General features: G+C 50.0%; 1 protein-coding gene across 1 annotated transcript in view; it reads right to left on the bottom strand.

Annotated features, from left to right (window-relative positions):
* The window catches only part of bcor (BCL6 corepressor), a gene marked incomplete at its 3' end in the record, with an annotated part of 106,655 nt that extends 88,731 nt beyond the window's left edge, over positions 1 to 17,924 (bottom strand). Inside the window, exons 1-5 of the mRNA XM_080834563.1 lie at positions 17,244 to 17,924; positions 8,957 to 12,208; positions 7,308 to 7,364; positions 6,701 to 6,872; positions 766 to 1,164 (exon numbers count right to left, since the gene is read on the bottom strand). Coding sequence (XP_080690689.1) covers positions 766 to 1,164; positions 6,701 to 6,872; positions 7,308 to 7,364; positions 8,957 to 12,184 — 3,856 coding nt within the window. The 5' untranslated portion in view covers positions 12,185 to 12,208; positions 17,244 to 17,924. The remainder of the gene's footprint in view (positions 1 to 765; positions 1,165 to 6,700; positions 6,873 to 7,307; positions 7,365 to 8,956; positions 12,209 to 17,243) is intronic.
* Positions 17,925 to 19,203: the final 1,279 nt, after the last annotated feature.

Genomic DNA, 19,203 nt, shown 5'->3' with positions numbered 1-19,203 from the left:
ACAGGAACGCAGGCAGGGGAGAGTGCTCTTAAAAACAAGATGTGCTGAAGGTCCCTCAGTGGAGAGGGGGAGGGAGAGAGAGAGAGAGAGAGAGAGAGAGAGAGAAAGAGAGAGAGATAAAGATGCTGACTGAAGCTGATCTTGCCATGAGAAGACACACTTATCGGGAGAGAACAGTGGGGCCGACCGACAGACACACACACACACACACACACACACTATGTCTTTAATATTGTTCAGCCCTGCTCTGGCTTTAGTGTCTATCCTAGGGATGGGGCGCGGCCGGACGGACGACACGTGGCCTCTGGTATGCATGAGACTGCAACGCACACAAATCATGACGAACGAGCACGCAGCCCCCAGGATCAAACAACTGAGAGGAGGAGAGGAGAGGAGGAGGAGAGCCATTACAGAGAGAGAGAGAGAGAGAGAGAGAGAGAGAGAGAGAGAGAAGCAATGGAATCCATGCAAACAAAGCAAGAGCAAAAAGGGAAGCAGTCCCAGGAGAGATGAAAAGATTCTATTCTCCTTCCTGCCCGAGAGCAGGGGTAAGGAAGAAGAGGGAGAGGAAAACAGAATGAGAGAGAGAGAGAGAGAGAGAGAGAGAGAGAAAGAAAGAGAGAAAGAAAGAAAGAAAGAAAGAAGAAGAAAGAAAGAAAGAAAGAGAGAGAGAGAGAGAGAGAGAAAGAAAGAAAGAAAGAAAGAAAGAAAGAAAGAGAGAGAGAGAGAGAGCGCACTGTAATGAGGCTGAACTGCAGCCCTTACCCATGTGCAGCAGCCTGGTTCTCTTTGCTGGGACGCCCATCTCCTCCTCCTCCTCCTCCTCCTCCTCCTCCGGCTTGGCCCCCTCCTCCTTCCTTTCCTCCTGCCGCTGCCGCTGCCCGTCATCCGGGTGGGCTTGGCCCGGCTCCAGGCTGCGTGTGCGTTTCCTGGCCGCCTCAGGGCCCTGGCCCCCATCCTTGGGGGGCTGCCCTTCCGCTGTGGGCTGGCCCGCTGGCCTCTTCCCTTCCTCTCGCCTCTCCCACTGTCCCTCCTCCTCCTCCTCCTCCTCCTCATGCCGCGCTCTCCGATCTTCATCGCGGTGCCGGCCGAGGTGGCTGTCGAACGGCCCGCTGCAGCGCTGAAGGACGGGCACCCTGTTGTTGGCACATGTCGTCAACACACCTGCAGACAAACACACACACACACACACACACACACACATTCAATGTCAAAACAAGCTGTCAAGCACTCGGCACCAAAAGAAAAGAAAAAAAAAATGTCAACAATGGCAACAATGGCAGCGCAGTGTTGGAAAAACAGGCTGCAACACAGAAGAGAAAAAAATGTCCAGAGGGATGATGAGGGGAGGAAGGAAAAAAGAAAAAAAAAATCCTCCACCCCCTGACACACACACACACACACACACACACACACACGGGCCAGAAGCCACACACCCCCAATGCAGTGAGCGTGACTGGCCCTGGCCGACTAACTCGCTGTGCCGTTGCTCTCTCTTTCTCTCTGTCTCTCTCTCTCTTTCCTGCTCTCTCTCTTGCGCTCTCTCTCTCTCTCTCTCTCTCTCTCTCTCCGCTGCGTGCTGAAATTAGCCCTAAACGTCTGCTCAGCGCGCGGGCTCCGCTCCAGCTCTCTTCCCCCCCCCCCCTCCCCCCCTCTCCTTCCTCTCCTTCCTCTCGTCTCCTCGCTCGAACGTTTTTGTTTTTTTCCCCCTGCTCGCCTTTTTTCTCCTCCTCCTCCTCTCCCCCTCCCTCCCTCACTCCCTCCCTCCCTCCCTCCCTCCCTCCCTCCCTGCCTCCCTGCCTCTGGCGCTGGGCTGTTGAGGCGAGGCGAGGCGGCGGCAGTAAAAAGGCTCCTTCAGAATATGTGCAGGCAGCCAGCAGTGGCGGCAGCCATCAAAGCGGCCATGGAGCCGTGGGGCTGGGGGGCTGGGGGAGAGGAGGGGGGGGGGGGGTGACAGAGGGGGGGTGAGTTGGACTGCTGTGGCCCAGACCTGGCCCAGCCCACACACACACACACACACACAGAACTGCCCTTATGCTGGCCCAGGCAGGAATGTGCCTGCCCTGCCTTGGGCTCGCTTACTCCCTCATAGATACACACACACACACACACACACACACACACACACACACACACACACACACACACACACACACACACACACACACACACAGTCTCTCTCTCTCTCTCTCCCTCACACACATGCACGCGCACACACACACACACAGTCTCTCTCTCTCTCACACACACACACACACACACACAGTCTCTCTCTCACACTGACACACACACACACACACACACAGTCTCTCTCTCACACACACACACACACACACACACACACACGCTCCCACTGTCTTATAGATACACTTACACACAGTCTAATGCCCTGTCTCTTACTCTTTCTTCTCTCTCACACACACACACACACACACACACAAGCAAAACACAGAGGAATCGCACACACACACACACACACCTCCCACCCCATTTATGCCAGGAGCCTAAATCACCAAGTTCTGGGAACAACAATCATATGACTCATGACGCATGCATCCCATAATTCACTGCCATGTCAGCTCCATGGCAACTCGCCGCCAAATGAGGAGTGTGTGTGTTAGGGGGGCGAGGGGAAGGAGGGGAGGGGGGGGGGGATCACCATGGTAACATGACTCTGTTCACCAAGAGAAAGGGAAGTGCGTTGGCTTCGGCTGAAATATGTCTTCTATTAACGAGAAGGTCAGGGGAGCAAGGGAAAGAAAGAGAGAGAGAGGCACGCGAGAGAGAGGAGAGAGAGAGAGAGAAAGAGAAAAAGAGGCACGCGAGAGAGAGAGAGAGAGAGATGAGAGAGAGAGAGAGAGAGAGAGAGAGAGAGAGAGAGAGAGCAAGAAGGACAGTGGGAGAGAGAGAGAGAGGGAGGGGAGAGAGAGAGAGAGAGAGAGAGAGAGAGAGAGCGAGAGAGAGAGAGAGAGAGAGAGAGAGCAAGAAGGACAGTGGGAGAGAGAGAGAGAGAGAGGGAGGGGAGAGAGAGAGAGAGAGAGAGGGAGGGGAGAGAGGTCACTCATTTTCCACGTCCCGTCTCCCCGGCTCCAGCTCAGAGAGAAGCCTGCCGTCCACAAGAGCAGCGGTTCAGAGTCTGCCTAGTTGCCTAGATGCCGGCGCTGATGCAACCGGAGGTAGATTCTCTGGCTGGGGGGGGCGGAGAGAGGAGGGGGGGAGGAGGGAGGAGGGGGGGCTGGAGGACAAAGAGGATGTGGTTCTCTCCAGCACTCACTCACTCACGGCTCCTTCCTGTGCCGCTCTCTGCTTAACCACCCTGACACACACACCAACCCTATTGTTACCCACACAGCCAGCACGCAAATGAAGGTCGCGGATAACACAAGTGTGGACGCCAAGCTGGGGGTAGGTGTGGAACGTGTGCAAACACACACACACACACACACACACACAAACACAACTCAGGACATAAAAGCAACACCTACGCCCTTTCGTAAACGAGGCCACAGAAGCAACACATAAAGAAACACCAGGGAGAGTGATGCAACACACACACACACACACACACACACACACAGTCTAATGCCGGTTGGGAAATGGGAGCAGGCAGCGCTCCATCTCCGCTCGGCAGGCGGCCGGCTGCTCCGCGGCATCCTGATGAGCAGCACGCGCCACACAGCACCGGGGAAGAGAGGGAGAAAAAGCGAGGGGAAAAAGAAGGGGGAAAAAACAGAGGGAGGAGGAGGAGGAGGCGACAAGGGGGAGGGAGCGTAGAAGAAGAAGAAAAAAAAAAAGTGTTGTGTTTGAGGGCGGCGGAGGAGGAAGTGTTGTTTACCACCCGGCATCCGCTGGTTAGGCAGCGCTGAGCTCACCGCCAGAGTGCCGGGACTGTCCCTGATGTGTGTGTGTGTGTGTGTGTGTGTGTGTGTGTGTGTGTGGGGGGGTGTGTGTGTGTGTGTGTGGGGGGGGGGGGGGGGGGGGGGGGTTTGAGGTAGGAGAAGGAGGGGAGGAGGGAGAAAAGAAAGGGAAAAGATGAAGAAAAAAAAGGAGAGGGAGAGAGAAGAGGAAGAAAAGAGCGAGCACAAGCAAACGAAGAGAACTACCACAACAAAGAGAGGAGAGCAGGGAGAGAGAGAGAGAGAGAGAGTGAGAGCTGAGGAGAGAACGAGAGAGCGAGCGAGGACTGGGGAGAGAGAGAGAGAGAGCTGAGGAGAGAACAAGAGAGGACTGAGGAGGAGAGAGGGTGAGAGATGGGGAGAGAACGAGAGAGCGAGCGAGGACTGAGGAGAGAACGATGAGAGCGAGCGAGGACTGAGGAGAGAGAGAGAGAGAGAGAGAGAGAGAGAGAGAGAGAGAGAGAGAGAGCTGAGGAGAGAGAACGATAGAGCGAGCCGAGGACTGAGGAGAGAGAGGGTGAGCTGAGGAGAGAACGATAGAAGCGAGCGAGGACTGAGGGGAGAGAGAGAGAGAGAGCTGGGGAAGAGAACGAGAGAGCGAGGGAGGACTGAGGAGAGAGAGGGTGAGAGAGAGAGAGAGAGCTGAGGAGAGAGAACGAGAGAGCGAGGGAGAAATGAGGACAGAGAGAGAGAGAGAGCTGAGGAGAGAACGATAGAGCGAGCGAGGACTGAGGAGAGAGAGAGAGAGAGAGCTGAGGAGAGAACGAGAGAGCAAGCGAGGACTGAGGAGAGAGAGAGGGTGAGAGCTGAGGAGAGAACAAGAGAGGACTGAGGAGAGAGAGGGTGAGAGATGGGGAGAGAACGAAGAGAGCGAGCAAGGGCTGAGGAGAGAGAGAGAGAGAGAGCTGAGGAGAGAGCGAGCGAGGACTGAGGAGAGAGAGAGTGAGAGTGAGAGCTGAAGAGAGAACGAGAGAGCGAGCGAGGACTGAGGAGAGAGAGAGAGAGAGAGATGGGGAGAGAGCGAGCGAGGAGACTCTGTGTGGAGAGGGGGAGAAAGCCCAATCTGCAGACGTGGGAGCACAAATAAGAGCTTAAGTATAGTCCGAAACGTCTGCGTTCCCACAACATGGATGCATACGTGCGCATTTGTGACTCCAAAGTGTTCTAGTTTTGCTGTTGTGGACAAGTCTCTCCGCACACAAGCTCAATCACAGTGTTTGAAATAATATCTCTAACGTTGTCTGAATCTACAGCAAAGACTTATTTTCTTATAGGTCTGTAGTTTTCCTCCACCCCTTCATATCCGTTTACTCCTCCTATCTCAACAGTCATTGCCACCTACCTTAAAACACCGTTGCTGGTAAACTAATCAGCTATGAGCCGCTGAAGCATGTAATACATGAAACTCTCATTCCATCAGCAGGATTCCAGTAGTTTTATAGATTTTTGTTCTCTCTCGCCCCTGAGCCAGTGCTTTGAAATGCACGCATGCACATGCGCAGCAAATGCACGCGCATCAGCCTGCATGGATACAACATTTCCGGCTCTGCGGACCCATCCTGGTGGCGTTTGTATCATGTCCACCTTAAAGGTGCATTACGGATTAATAGCTATTCGCTAAAGGTATGCTAGCAGCTAAAACTAACGAAATCTCTTGAAATGTGCTGACTTTGACATTATGACAAACTAATTACTCAACGACGGTCCTTACACAGTCAAACATCAATCACGTGCAACACAAGACTAAGCAAGACGGCAAATAAGCTACTTACTAGATCGGCAGAAGGTAATCAAAGTCAGGTCGGCGGGCATCGGCAGGCAAAACTACAGAAGGCAGTTATATGCCTATCGACCCTGCTATGCCATTGGCACGGACGCAATTCTCCATATTAAAAGTCATTGTAGCGCCCCAATTTTTTTTTAAGCTGTTATTTTAAGGTTAAACTGCTTATCCTAACCCTAATCCTGAAGCATAATTGTTGCATATTGTGCCTTTAATGTAGCCGCGTCTGCGGGAGTATACTTCCCCTTTAAAAGGCAGATTTATACTTCACAGAGCCTATGCAAGAGGCCTATGCCATTGTGAGTGTTCACTGGTGCGCTGGTGTGTCTGCATAATGCTAGTTGGAAAAAATAAACAAAGAAGGTGGACTGTACTCGGTATACGGTCGTGTTTGTATAGAGATGTCATTTGTTTGGGTTGGAGGTGATTTTGCGAGACATCTACCAGCCAACTGTCTTACATTAGCATGTTAGCAAGCTAACTACCCAAAGTAGAGCGCTTGCTAGCCAAGTTTAACTGCGGCCAGCAATTCATAGCAGCACGACTGGGTTGTTGACCTGTCAATCTCAGTTGGCAAAGGCTTCATCAACACTACCCCCAAATATCGGGTAGGCAGACCAATCACAGTTGTTTTGCCAGCGTACATGGTAGCCAACCTACGGCGTACATTGAACACAGAAGAATAAATCAGCCTAAAGATGGGGGGGGGGGGGGGCAGACCGAGCAAGTCAGACAGCCAAAGACACAACGAAACAGGCAAGTAGGGGAGAGGGAGAGAAGGAGAGGAAAATAAAGAAGAGAAGAAAAAGCAACTGAGAGCACAACTGAAAGAGTGAAAGACAGAGAATATATGAGAATGCGAGCAAAATGACGGGTGAGAGAAAGAGAGGGCAAGAGCGAGAAAGAAACGGATTGAAAGAAAGCAGGAAAGAAACAGAGACCAAGACAGACAATAAAGAAGGAGGGAATGACTGCAGAAGAGAGGAAGAGGAGAGAGAGAGAGCGAGTGCGCAGCTCTTACCGTTCCTCTCTGGCTGCTCGCTAAGGGCTGTGGCCGCGGGCTTGGAGCAGGCTTGGCTGTGTTCCCAGTCTCCCTCGCCGCGCTGGCCGGCTGCCAGCTCCCGGCTCACCGCCACCGCCACACCTCCCTCCTTCTCCTTCAGCTCCAGCTCCGAGAAGCGCATCATCGCACGCTACGCACACACGCACACGCACGCACACACACAGACAAGCACACACACGAACGCACACAGACAAGCACACACACAAACGCACACAGAACAGCCATGAAACCAGACCCGGATAAGCATTTGCAACAACCAGATGCTCAATTTCAGATTTTGTTTCTTAAAACCTCACGAAAGCAAAGAAATCACACACAAATATATTTTTCCTATGTACACAAATACATTCTTTTTATGTCACTGAGTTATACATTTTCTATTTCACTTATCTAAAACAGGGGCAAAACTAAACATTAGCACTATTTCATGCATTTTATTTCTTCCGTGTTGCCCTGTCCCTGACGAAACATAAAACAAAAAGGCTGACAGCAACCCCTGTTTCTGCCAAGAAACCCCTCAAAAATAAACGTTAAATAGTAATGTGAAAAAAATTAAAGAACTGACCTCACAGTTAGCAGCAAGTTGACTTAAATTACTGTCCTCTTGTGATAAGACTTCCATCTAAGCAATTAAAATGGGTGCTCAATATCTTTTACAGTCATTACAGGGCATTTGTACATCTCTGACATTCAGTAACATTACAACTTGCCCCTTCATAAAACAGTCAAATTCAGGATATTTGATCAATTAACTTTAAAATAAAGGGAAAAAAGGCAGAAGCAAGTTCAGGAAATCATAAAGTAAAGCAGACATATAAACTCAAAGCGCAAGCCTGGAAAATAGAACACTGAGGAAGAAAAGACCCACAATTTGCTCCACGGATCCATAATTGAATTCTGTTTTTCCTCAAGACTGATATATTGATGCTTGTAATCAATTCTTTAGAGTTAATTACATTTTTGTAAAAAAAATGAATAATAGAATGAAAGGCCTTCCAGTTCATAGTTGGATCACATAGTATGTAACATGCACTGGCTGCCTCTGAGGGCTGGCACTTTAAATAAGACTTAGGGGCCTGTGGTGGGTGGGAGTGGGGGCAGGAGGGTTGGGGAGGGGTGGAGGTGGGGGTGGGATTGCCCCGCTGCTTGGGCCCCGCTCCCCATCGATGGGCGCAGCTTTGATGAATCTGCTGAGCAGAGAGCGGTGCGCCTCGTGAGGAGAGCTAATCCCTCACATCAGGACTGAATGGGCCGGATTTCACTTAAGCTGCCGCTGCAGCCACAGCAGGCAGTGAAAGGAGCCTGGGGATGTGTGTGTGTGTGTGTGTGTGTGTCTCTGCATGTGTGTGCCTGCATTTGTACATATACACATGTGTGTGTACGCTTTTCAGCAAAGAGAGGAGAGGAGACTTGTAGGAAGGAGGAGGAGGAGGAGGAGGAGGGGTGGCTGACTCATAAGCACACACGCTGGTACACTCACAGACATATGCAAGCGCACACACACACACACACACACACACACACCAGTCTCCAGGGCTCACCTGCAGGTTAACAGTGGCCTGGAGCACTGGGAGGCAGTGAGGCCAGGCAGCGGCAGACAGGTTTCCGCTCTGCTGGGCAGCGCTGGTGCAGCTCACCCCAGCGCGCTATGTTAACTCTCTCTGCCGCTAACGGCTAACTAACCAGAGAGGCCTTCCCCCGCCGTCTCCCAGCTGGAGAGGGGCCAAGAAGGGGAGGTGACGGAGAGACCCGGGGGGGGGAAGAGGGTAACGGCCAGCCCTAATTACTCTGACGCTTTCATCTGCCTTTAACTGTGAAGCATATGTGTGAATCCTCTCACATTTGGGACGAGTGAAATACAACAGTACATTCAGTCATGCTAACCTATTAGCTTTTCCTTTCTCTAATATGTCCAGAGCAGAATTAGATTAGATTATTCTTTTATTCCATAGGTTCTATTGAGGGTCAGGGGTTACAGAAGTGAGCACAAAGACCAAAAGCACACAGAAAAGAGACAAAAAACAAGAAGCCACCCATTATCCTTCACACCTAACCCCCCCACCCCCCCTAACCATCACAAATCATCAGCTAGCACAAACATCCCCAAACCACTACAAAACACCAGGGAGAGTGATGCAACACACACACACACACACACACAAACACACACACACACACACACACCTCACACACAAGCAGGTACTGCGACCTCACCTGTAAGGCCCGCTGTTCTCGGGTCAGTTTGCTGGGCTCAGCGTAGAGCTCTGTGGTGACGCACTTGAAGCGGTCGCCCACATAGCCGGTGGAGTTGGCAATGCGCTTGGTCAGGCTGGTGCGCCGGCCTTTACACGAGTCGTGTCCCTCGTCTTCGTCCCCGTGGGACTCAAGGTCCGTGTGATCCTCGTGATCCTCGTCGTCCTTGTGGGCATCCTTGGGCCCTAGGTCCATGTAGTGGTGCATGGCGTTAGCGCTACAGCTGCCGCCACCATTGCTGTGCCTATCGGCTTTGTAATCGGACTCATCGGAGGTCCTGTTGCCAGAGGTACGAGCGCACCGTAGGGTCTGCTCCTCCGACAGGTGGGGCATGGGGCTGTGCTCGGACGTGCTGTCGTCCTCCTCGTCCTGGCTGTGGCCGGCTGATTCTGCCCGCGGGCACTGGTCCAGCTCCGGGGGATGAGCCCGGCTGGCAGAGGGCTCCGGCTGCTGGCCGTCAGCCTCGGCGGCTGGGTGCAGTTCGGCAGGCTGCTGGCCGCCGCAGCGCAGGATCTGCATAAGCTCTGGCTCCTTCCCGCCGCCGCAACCGCCGGGCCTGCTGGGCTCGCTGCGTCTCTTGGCAGTGATCACACTGCTGTATTTGTTTGCCTGAGAGCCGCCGCCATCTGTGTCATCTTGGATCAGGTCGATGCAAATGATCTCCTCCTTCCCCCCAGGGGCCGACACCAAAGCGTGGGGCTTGTTGTGCATGGCTTTAGAGCTCAGGGCCTCCCCTCTTTCCGGAGCCTCGCGGTCTGGTTTGTGGACCGCCTCGCCGTCAGACATGCCAGGCCTTTTGTAGGGGGACTCCTCGTGATGCCAGGGTTTGTCCTGATGGGGCCGAGAGCGCAGCTCCAGTCGCTCGTTGACTTTAGGGTCCATACTCAGGTGGGAGGTCATGAGGGGGTGGACCATCTCCTGGGAGTCATGATAAGTCAAATACTCTCCGTGCGTGGGTGGGAGCCCGTACGGCATGCCGGGCTTTGGGGGCAGGCGGGCTGGGTAGAGGTTGGTATTGCCCAGCAGGACGGGGTGGGGGTAAACAGGACCTTTGCCAGACAACTGCAAATGTGATAGGGACATGCTCTCTGGGTAGGGGAGGTGATAACGGTTGGCATATGCCAGGCCGGGGGGCAGATAGGCTTCACTCTGGGGCATGTACAGATGGCCGGACGGGTGTCCGTTCTCCAAGTGGGACGGCTGGGGCTTGTAGGGGATTTCTTGGGGCTCTGTTTTTTTCGAGCTTTTCGCTTGTTTGACACACTGCTGGTGGCTGTTGACACGGCTCGTAACCGGTGGAGTCGGGTTTGATTTTGGCCACTCGCCATTCACTTTGGGGGACGGTGAAGCAGACGAGGGCCGACCCATGGGAGTCACGATTACAGGGGCAGGGGCTGGGGCAGGGGTGGGAACCAAGACATTGTTGGCCTCACCCATGCGAGGGCACGAGGAGCTCCTCTGCTGAGGGGCCACGTGCTCCAGATTCTTGTTTTTGATCACAGAGGAGCCTTTGTTCTGGCTAGGGTCTGGGTTGAGAGCCGGGGGCGTGGGCGTGGTGTGAGGAACCACCCAGGAGGAGTGTAAAGTGCTAATGATCTCAGGCCTCTCTGGCGTTTTGGTGGAGGAAGTGCCAGCCGCGGAGGACGAGGGGGAGAGGGTCTCTTTGAGGAGCTCGCGGCTGGGGGGCAGTCCATAACGAGCAGAGGGAGGAGGGTACCCCAGCTTAGCCAAGGCCTCAAGTTTTGGGGAGTGTCCATTGGGGGGGCCTTCAAAATCCATGATCTTGGCAGACAAATCCAGGGGCTTGTCCGCTGGGTCTTTGGTAGGAGGCTGTGGAGCCTGCTTCTCCGACGATGAAGAGGAGGAGGAGGAGGAGGAGGGAGTCCGTGAGGGCGACTTGCTGGCCTTCTTCTCGGCATGGCCGCCCCTGTGCTCAGAGCTCCCATCTTTGGGCTTTGGCTTGAAGGTGCTGGAGCGCACTGGAGAGCGGTGCTCCTGGGACACGCCGCTCATGTAGAACGGGTGGGGCATGGCTGGGGCGGCGGAGGAGGAGGAAGATGAGGAGGAGGAGGAAGGACTTCGAAACAGAGGTTTCTGGAAGTCCAAAGTGCTGTCGATAAGAGGAGGAGGTGGAGGAGGAGGAGGAGGAGGGCCGCTGGACTGTGTGGGGGGTCTGGAGGCAGGGCGAGGGCTGGTGTCCACAGAGTGGCATGTGTTGCTGCTGCCACTGGTTGAGCTACTGCAGTTCACACTACTGCTGCTGCTGCTACTTGAGCTAGAGCTTTTGCTTGAAGGCGTACGGCAGGACTTGCTGATACCACCATTGCTGCTGCTGCTGCTGCTGCTGCTGCTACTGCTGTTGTTGGCGGTGCTGTTAGCACCACCTCCACTGCTGCTGCTGCTGCTGCTGTGTTGCCTCTCGCTGTGAGACTGGTGGTGGGCCTGTGGCTGATGCAGCTGCTGCCCATAAGCGGAGGCCTCGTGGTGGATCCGTGGCCCCATGCTCTGCATGCTTTTATCCTGACAGTGCATTAGTGGGGAGAGCGTGGGGGCCACGGTGGCTGTGGGAATGCGAAGGGGGGGCGCCAGGGGGGAGGACATTGGCGACGGTGCGTAAGGGGACATGTAGAAAAGACGTTCGGCCCCTGCTGGGCTTCCCCCGGCCCCTGCGCACAGGGACTGGTAGGCCAGGTGCTGGGGCAGGTAGTGGGAAGGCTGGGTCATAAAGGACGCCTTGTACATGTTAAGTGCTGCGTATTTGCTGGAGTCCAAAAAGGGGTACATGGAGGCCTCATGGTAGGGGCTCATCCAAGGTAACCGCAGGAAGCTGTTTCCGCCGTTCAGACCGAGGTCAGATGGTTTGTCTGCGGGGCCCAATCGCCGGTCCAGCCCCAGGGCATCTGCTCCTGCCCCAGGCACCATCATGGGCTTCTGCAGTCCTGGCGGGGGGGTTTTGTAGAGACCGACGTAGCCATTGGCCGCTTTCCTTGCGTCCATAGATACATCTGGCTTATAGAGGTGTTCGGGGATACGGTCACTGACATAACCCAGAGGCAGTGAAGCTCCCTCCCGGGCCTTTTCGGTGGGCAGAGTGTGAATTCCTGGAGGGTATACCATCCCGCCGTGGACACGAAGACTCTCATGCATCAGACCACTTCGATCAATGCCAAGTGCAGCAAGTGGGTTCATCCTGTAAGCTGTACTCGCATCTACCTGTACAACACATCACGTCAAAGGAAACACAATCAGTGAATCAGTTAAGACAGACTGAAATGGTAACTTAATAAGAGGTATGTAGCATGTGCTAAGTTAAGTTACTAAGGACTTAGTAGTATCACAACATATTTCAGTAGAAAACGTTTTAAGTCCGCTGCTGTTGGTTTAAAGGGGGGTCTTTGATATACTTTATCAGGATATAAAAAAAAAAAAAGATTTAACTACTCATCGATGACACGAGTGGTGGGAGGACAGATGCGTTTCTCAATTCTACGTTCAAAATAATAAAAGCAACTTCTCACCATGCTTTGTATGGTATCTTCTTTAGTTGTCTCTGCTAGGTTGTTTGGACTTCACCATAACGTGTGGATAATAAATTGCTGAAAACAAACACAGGTCTTAATTTAGTCAAAGATCTTGGTATTCACATTCACCATATTCAAGAAACATTTGTGTGAGGGCAATAGCAACATAATGTCTTAAGTTATTAGGCTTATTCTCCAATAACTTCTCTAAATCTACCAAATGTAATATCTAACGCCCGATCGAGTGGCACTTTACTCCGGTGTCGTTGTTTAACGAGAGATTGAAGAATTATTGTAAAAACAACGGTGACTAAATTCGCACCCAATAGTCTTTTGGAAAGGTAGAGAAACAGTGAAGATGCAGACTGAATCTTCTTCATAGGTTATATGTAAACGGTTTCTTAACACTCGAGACTTTCCAGGGCGCGTAACCGCACGGGACACGACGTCTGTAACTAAAGGATGAGACGTGCGCTGTTAATGACATCCCCGCCGGTGCTGGTAACGTTCAGTATCTTGAAGGCGAGACCGCCATCATATGATAGACGGAGGACGCAATCAAACTGCGCTGACAACCAACCACTTCACAGAGTGGGTTACCCTGAATGCATTAAAGCTGTTAAAACACGACAGAGGAATTGTAAAAACTAAAATTAAAAAAAAAAAAAGCTAAGGAAGAGCCTAAAACTTCTTCGTACGAACGACGTCATTGTATCAATTTTGAGACCACTTTGTTATGTGACTTATTAGGCATAATGTCATATGTCAGGTTTTACAGTGGCCACACTTTGTAAGTAAGTAAGTTTCTGCATAGCTTTGTATGGAAACCTCGATACAAGGAGTGACTTTGCAGGTGCCTGATAGCCAAGACTTTGGAACGTATTCTCTTCGCCAGCTCCTCGGAGTCGGCACTGGCAGATTGCCTGCTTTATCAGGCGCGGAGGCTCGCTGTCTCTTAAAGCGGCAGTAAAACATTTTATAATGTCCAACGACGGGGGGTTGACCTAGCCGGTAGAAATTCGGAAATGCCATTCCCATTTCGAAGGATTTCGTATGTAGGACTAAAAGGACCACAAGAAAATAAAAACAACAAACTTGGTAGTCTGGAGCGAGGCCCGGGACTTCATATGGATGAATGTTATGAAATACAGACTACACTGGCGGCACACACACACAGCAATGGCATTCAAACTATTGTAGGCCACAAGGACAGAGCAGCTATGGGCTTGATCTTTTACTGCCCCAAGAACAGAATGCCCTGGCTGACCGGTTATCACGCAGTGCCAGAGAGACTATCAGCATTGTCTGGATACACCATCACAAAAGGCGACAGAGAAAAGAAAAGCTCACGTCCAAGATCACCCCCAACATATGGGCCTAATTAGGCGCGAATAAAAAGTAGCAGCAATTAAACTAGTCCGCTTAGGTAACAAGCTAAGGGGCGGTTGGCAATTGAAATAGCCTAATGAATACCAGTTGCAAAACCTATATTTGCAATTATAAGTCTATATTCTTTAAATATAAAGAAACGACTGAGTCATTCATCGCACTCAATTCTTAACTTTGTTTCCCCACACAACGATGAAATAGGCTGCCTCCAACCATTTTGTCTACAGATTCCGGACATTCAAAGACTGCGGTGGAAGCGAGGTTTGGAGGTGATTTGGTTAAATCGCAGGCAATATTGGACAAGCAATGCGATTAAAAAAAATGACAGACATTTTGTCAAAATGATAATTACCGAAAAGCACGGACGGCTGAAAAAAGGGCTCTAGGCGATAAAAGGAGCGGGGCAGGGGGTCAGTTGCATTGAGTTAATGCGTAAACCTCGTGTGTAAAAAAACTAATGCGTGTCTATACGCCATGTGAATAGGTCAAGGGCGAATTTAGGCCTACGGTATCTTACTCGTATAGGCTTCTCTACAGACTAGGCAACTCCGTTGTAGCCTATCCCGTTTTCTGTTTGGCGCTTTTCCGTGAAAACACGGTGTTAAAGAAAACAATGTGTAGGCGTGGGTAGGCGTCTTTATGCGAGCGCAGCGATCCGTGCACACGGAGCTCCTGCTGTGGCACATAAGCTCCCTGAAGCGGAGAGAAGAGCTCTCCTGTTTCAGGCCTGTCGTCCCGAGGGAGACTAACTGAGAGAAACTTCAATCAAACCGTGACGTCTCCTGTGGGAGCCAACTCTGAAATCCGATATCGGCAGCTCTCTGCCACCATGCATTCTACTGCCCCGCGAACGTATTTCAAACATTGCCATTGTGCAACTGCACGCACAGGTAGGCTAAAATCATAGTCCTGGCACCTTGATTGAAGGTCGATTTTTATAACAAAAAATCCATAAAGTGTTTATAAAAAATCTTAAAAACTTTGACCTAGGCTACATATAAAGTTTCAGAATTGAATATGAGCATTCTACAAATGTATTATGATGGCTCATAACTGAATGATAAAAATGCTGTAGGTGTATAGACAATAGGCTATAGGGCATTGCTGTCAGTTACTCAGACAAATCCAGAATCGGAAAAAAAAAACTTTAGTGGCAAAATGAACAACAAATCGAGCACACTATCCTAAGAGATCAATAAATGCAGCCATCATTCATCCCCCCCCCCCCCCCCCCCCCCCCCCCCCCTCCTGTGGACTGCGCTACATCAGGAAATTCGGCCTGATCCACCGTCACCCCAGACCTCACTGATCTGGTAGCTTCTGAGGGAAATCTTGTGCGAAAGCTTCAACCAAGCGCTAAAGATAAACAAACCCCCGCCAACGTCCTCAGGTCTGTACCAGGGCTCAGTGTGAATTAGAGCTGAATACAAACCAGGTTGTCCATTTTCAACACTGGGCAATTGAAATTCCATTGATATAATTCATAAAATGCAATCAAAGAGCAAAAATGTGCACTGGCACAGACGACAGCAAGTTTCAACGGAAACGGAAAAAGCGTTGCGTTAAATTTCGAATTTGACTGATGAATTGATTTAAGACCAGTGTTCTTCTCTGCACTTTGGTTGCCTGAGTGCAATCGTCTGGATTGCGATGTAGCCTATGTTACGTGAGGTCTGAAGGTAGGCTACTCATTACGAATAGCTTACAACAAAATATTTCAATTGATCGAAATGAAGGCATGGTGCCATCTCCTTTCCGTATTCTAAATTAAAGCAATAGCACAAAGATGGTCACATGTTATAGGCCTACGGCCCTGGTAGGCTTTTCTGAGAGCGTTTAGTGACACAGGGCACTTTCAGCGAAACTAACTTTCTGATATGCTGGACTGCCAAGTTACGCAGAACAGAATTATATAACCCATGTGTCTGTAACGACACATTAGACGTATTAGACTAACTGTTATCAACATATTATGAGGAACGTAATGTCTGATCAGTGTTATAAACAGTCTGTATAGGAAACCAACCTTGATTCCCTTTGCTTGAATTATCCATACAGCTTCACAAGGCCCAATCGGAAGGCTAATTAATAAACACTTCACAATGTTTCAACTTCTTAGGCAATTTATACATTAACGAAGATTGCCCCTTCAGTGACTCATTCATCTGTCTTCACCCATTACACGACATTAAGACCCATCAATCTTTCTTTACAACAAACTATTCAAAGGACAAAGAATCTACTCTTAGAACGACAGCGCTCCGGGGAAGACTCCACACGGTCACCGTGACCATTGAGAGATTGTTTTGATCGGTGTTCAACGTTTTCCTCCGTCCCGAAACTGTGGAGGAGCCCAGCTACAGTGGGCGGATAGTGCATGCAGTCGAATTGCGCTCACTTTCAAGTTACATAGTTCCAGTTACAGTGTATAGATATATTCCACAGAGGTGGTCGAAAGATGGACAGAAATCCGACAGGCAGTCTCTCGTCACTCTTCGCACCAACGTGTTTCGCTGCATCCATGGACAGCCCTCAGCGCACCCTCTTAAGGAAAATAGCAAATATATTTGGTGATCACAAAATATTTCACGGGATGTTTAGTCATAGTGAGCGCTCAATAGAGACACTTTTCAATCCCACGCAAACGCCCGGAAAATGTTGAACGGAGGTGACCTCTAAATGTGTTCAACTGCGAAGTCTGCACTCGCACGGCAGGTTACGGCCATAAAAGAAATGAGACGAATCAACATTGTTTTTGAACGAGTGATGTATCCCACATTATACACCTACTTGCACATGTTATTTTGTTCTGAGAAACCCAACCACGTGAATCGACAAAATCCTCCGAGCAATCGTAATAGTTTTCTACGTGTAAAATAGATTCCGCGGCTATTCTGTTGAAAGGTCCGACAACTGGAAACTCACACAAGGCCTGCGTTTATTCACTGCTGACAAGTGACGTGTAAATGAAATGACTCAAATTGAACAAATGTATACAGTAAACTATCTTCTCCATACGCTGGGTTTGCATCGCAGCCACAAAATAGACCAGTCATACCCGCGCTGCTCCAGACACGTTTCTCGGCAAACTTTTACAGCATATCTCGCAAGGACGATATTTGTGCTTTCGACATATTTGGAATGCAATTCCATTAACAAAATCCGCAAAAATACAGTTGTACAGTTTACGGGTCATGGAACCCGTTAGCTCGTCTCGGGTCTATCGGAGTCATGCCAATGGTAACGTTGCGCATTAACCGTCGAGCACTTACAGTGAAAACAAAATGAAACATCATTCATCGGTACACTATAAAGATATGATGAAAAAAAACTCTTACCAGAGTTAAACTCCAAATGTTTCCTTGTCCTTGGCAATGACAAAAAAAAGATCTTGTTATAAGTTGACGATACGCTCAGTTCAAACAACGAACACCGTTACTGGTATCGGAGAGGCAGACATCCCAAAACTAAGCGAAGACCAGTTTTGAATACATCGGGCATATGCACAATAATAACATAGAGTTGGGTTAAAACTGAAAACAAATATACAGGCCAAAACGATTCACTTCGTGGAATGGACAGAAGATGTCTTAAAAATTTTAACAATCCAAAGTCTCGATGTATATCCAGTCATGGAAAACTGCGACGTTAAGTGATATATTAACATCCTCGAAATCCAGTGAAATCCAAAATTGTATTCCTTAGTCCAAACACGGGATGCATTCAGTAGTCCCTACGCGTACAGGTGGCGAACGTCCGTAGAGTCCACGAGACGAACTAATTCAGCCCGGTAATGCTTCGCAGCGCCATGTTGGGCTAGGCAGACAACGAGCACGCCGTCTCCGATGTGGTCAGTCGTTACGCATTTTATCGTGCGTTGTTTGTTGTGATGTACCAAACACCCTCTCGACGCCACAGCCTCTTTCCAGGCTTCCGATAATGTTCCAAGCCCGTATCTAAATCCTTATTCCGAGGTTTCACGGCGTTCAGTGCACTTCGAGTCACCTACTACTGCAACTGCTGCCTCCGAACGTGCAGCGGAGACTGAGAGCTGAGCGCAGCTCGCTTTCAGCCGTAGACTACCCAGAAGGCCAGTCGGGGAACCGCAATTACCATAAACCCAGCACACTTCGCTCGACGTCCGTGTAAAATAAAACACGAACGAGGGGGGGGAAGAGGGTGGGCGCTCAAATGAGGCAGCTTCACACGCAATCCGTAAACAAAGCGCACCAGTCTGTAGAGAATCCACCACAGATATTGTTTGATCGTCAAAGTTGCCAATCTACATTTATAACTGAGATTTATATATAGCCTAAGTGACTGCCAGATCAGTTATTTAAGGCTGTTACCCACCCACATCAGCAATGCGTGGTATAGCCTAGTTTTATTCTAGATTACAGCATTGCTATTAATTATATTTTGCGCTGCTTGTTATTATATACCAATAATAGACACTGTAATAGTTGTTTGTTGTTTGTGTATGACTGGCAATAGCCTTTAAATTAACCAGAGCACATCCCTGGTTAGCCTATCATGGACAGTTGATAATAGGATTGCCCGAAGTCTTACGATGGACTAAAGTAGTGGTCACCACCATTTCTGACGGACACCCATCCCCCACGCTGAACCCTCGGGAACTGACCCGCAGGTCATGACACCGTGCAATGCGCTTAGACAGCGACAGATCTTTCATGAGGCTCAGAGAAGGATGTAAACAGAAAGAAATTGGCGCTTTCAATTCGAAAGAAAGACGTGGCAAAAATTGAGTGTAACAGAGTCTGACAACGCTTGTAAGACAAAGTTCCTTATGGCCTGTGAAATGTGGATGCTTTGCATAAAGCGCGTCACACAACAGGATATTGGTCCATGTAAGGTCTAATACGGGCAGAGATTTATTTGCAATATGCTAGTTCTTTAGAAATATCTTTATACATATGCTGCGTAAGGTTGCTTGATCAATTGGAAGCCTTTTGCGCTATGGGGGAAATTGTCAGATGGGCTATCGATTGACATTAGGGACACTTGATTTGACGGTTTTTGTTTGTTCGTTTAAATTTGCTTTTCAACTCAATCAACAGTACAATACATCTATCCGTCTATGTATCTATATAGCCTATCTTTCTATATCTCGCTGGCAATAAGTCTTGGCAATACACTTTATAGAATGCGCTAGACGCTTAATTCTCAGTGTGTCACTACGAAGTGGATACGTCCGAGTATAACTGTTGTCGCTTATTTTTCCAATTCGGAGTAGCTAGCCTAATTTGTAGGCGGAAATAAAAGCCTTATTTGTCCGCA

This window comes from Sprattus sprattus, assembly GCF_963457725.1.
Source record: "Sprattus sprattus genome assembly, chromosome: 3".
Classification (NCBI taxonomy): Eukaryota; Metazoa; Chordata; class Actinopteri; order Clupeiformes; family Clupeidae; genus Sprattus; species Sprattus sprattus.
This window is presented reverse-complemented; position numbering and strand designations above follow the sequence as displayed.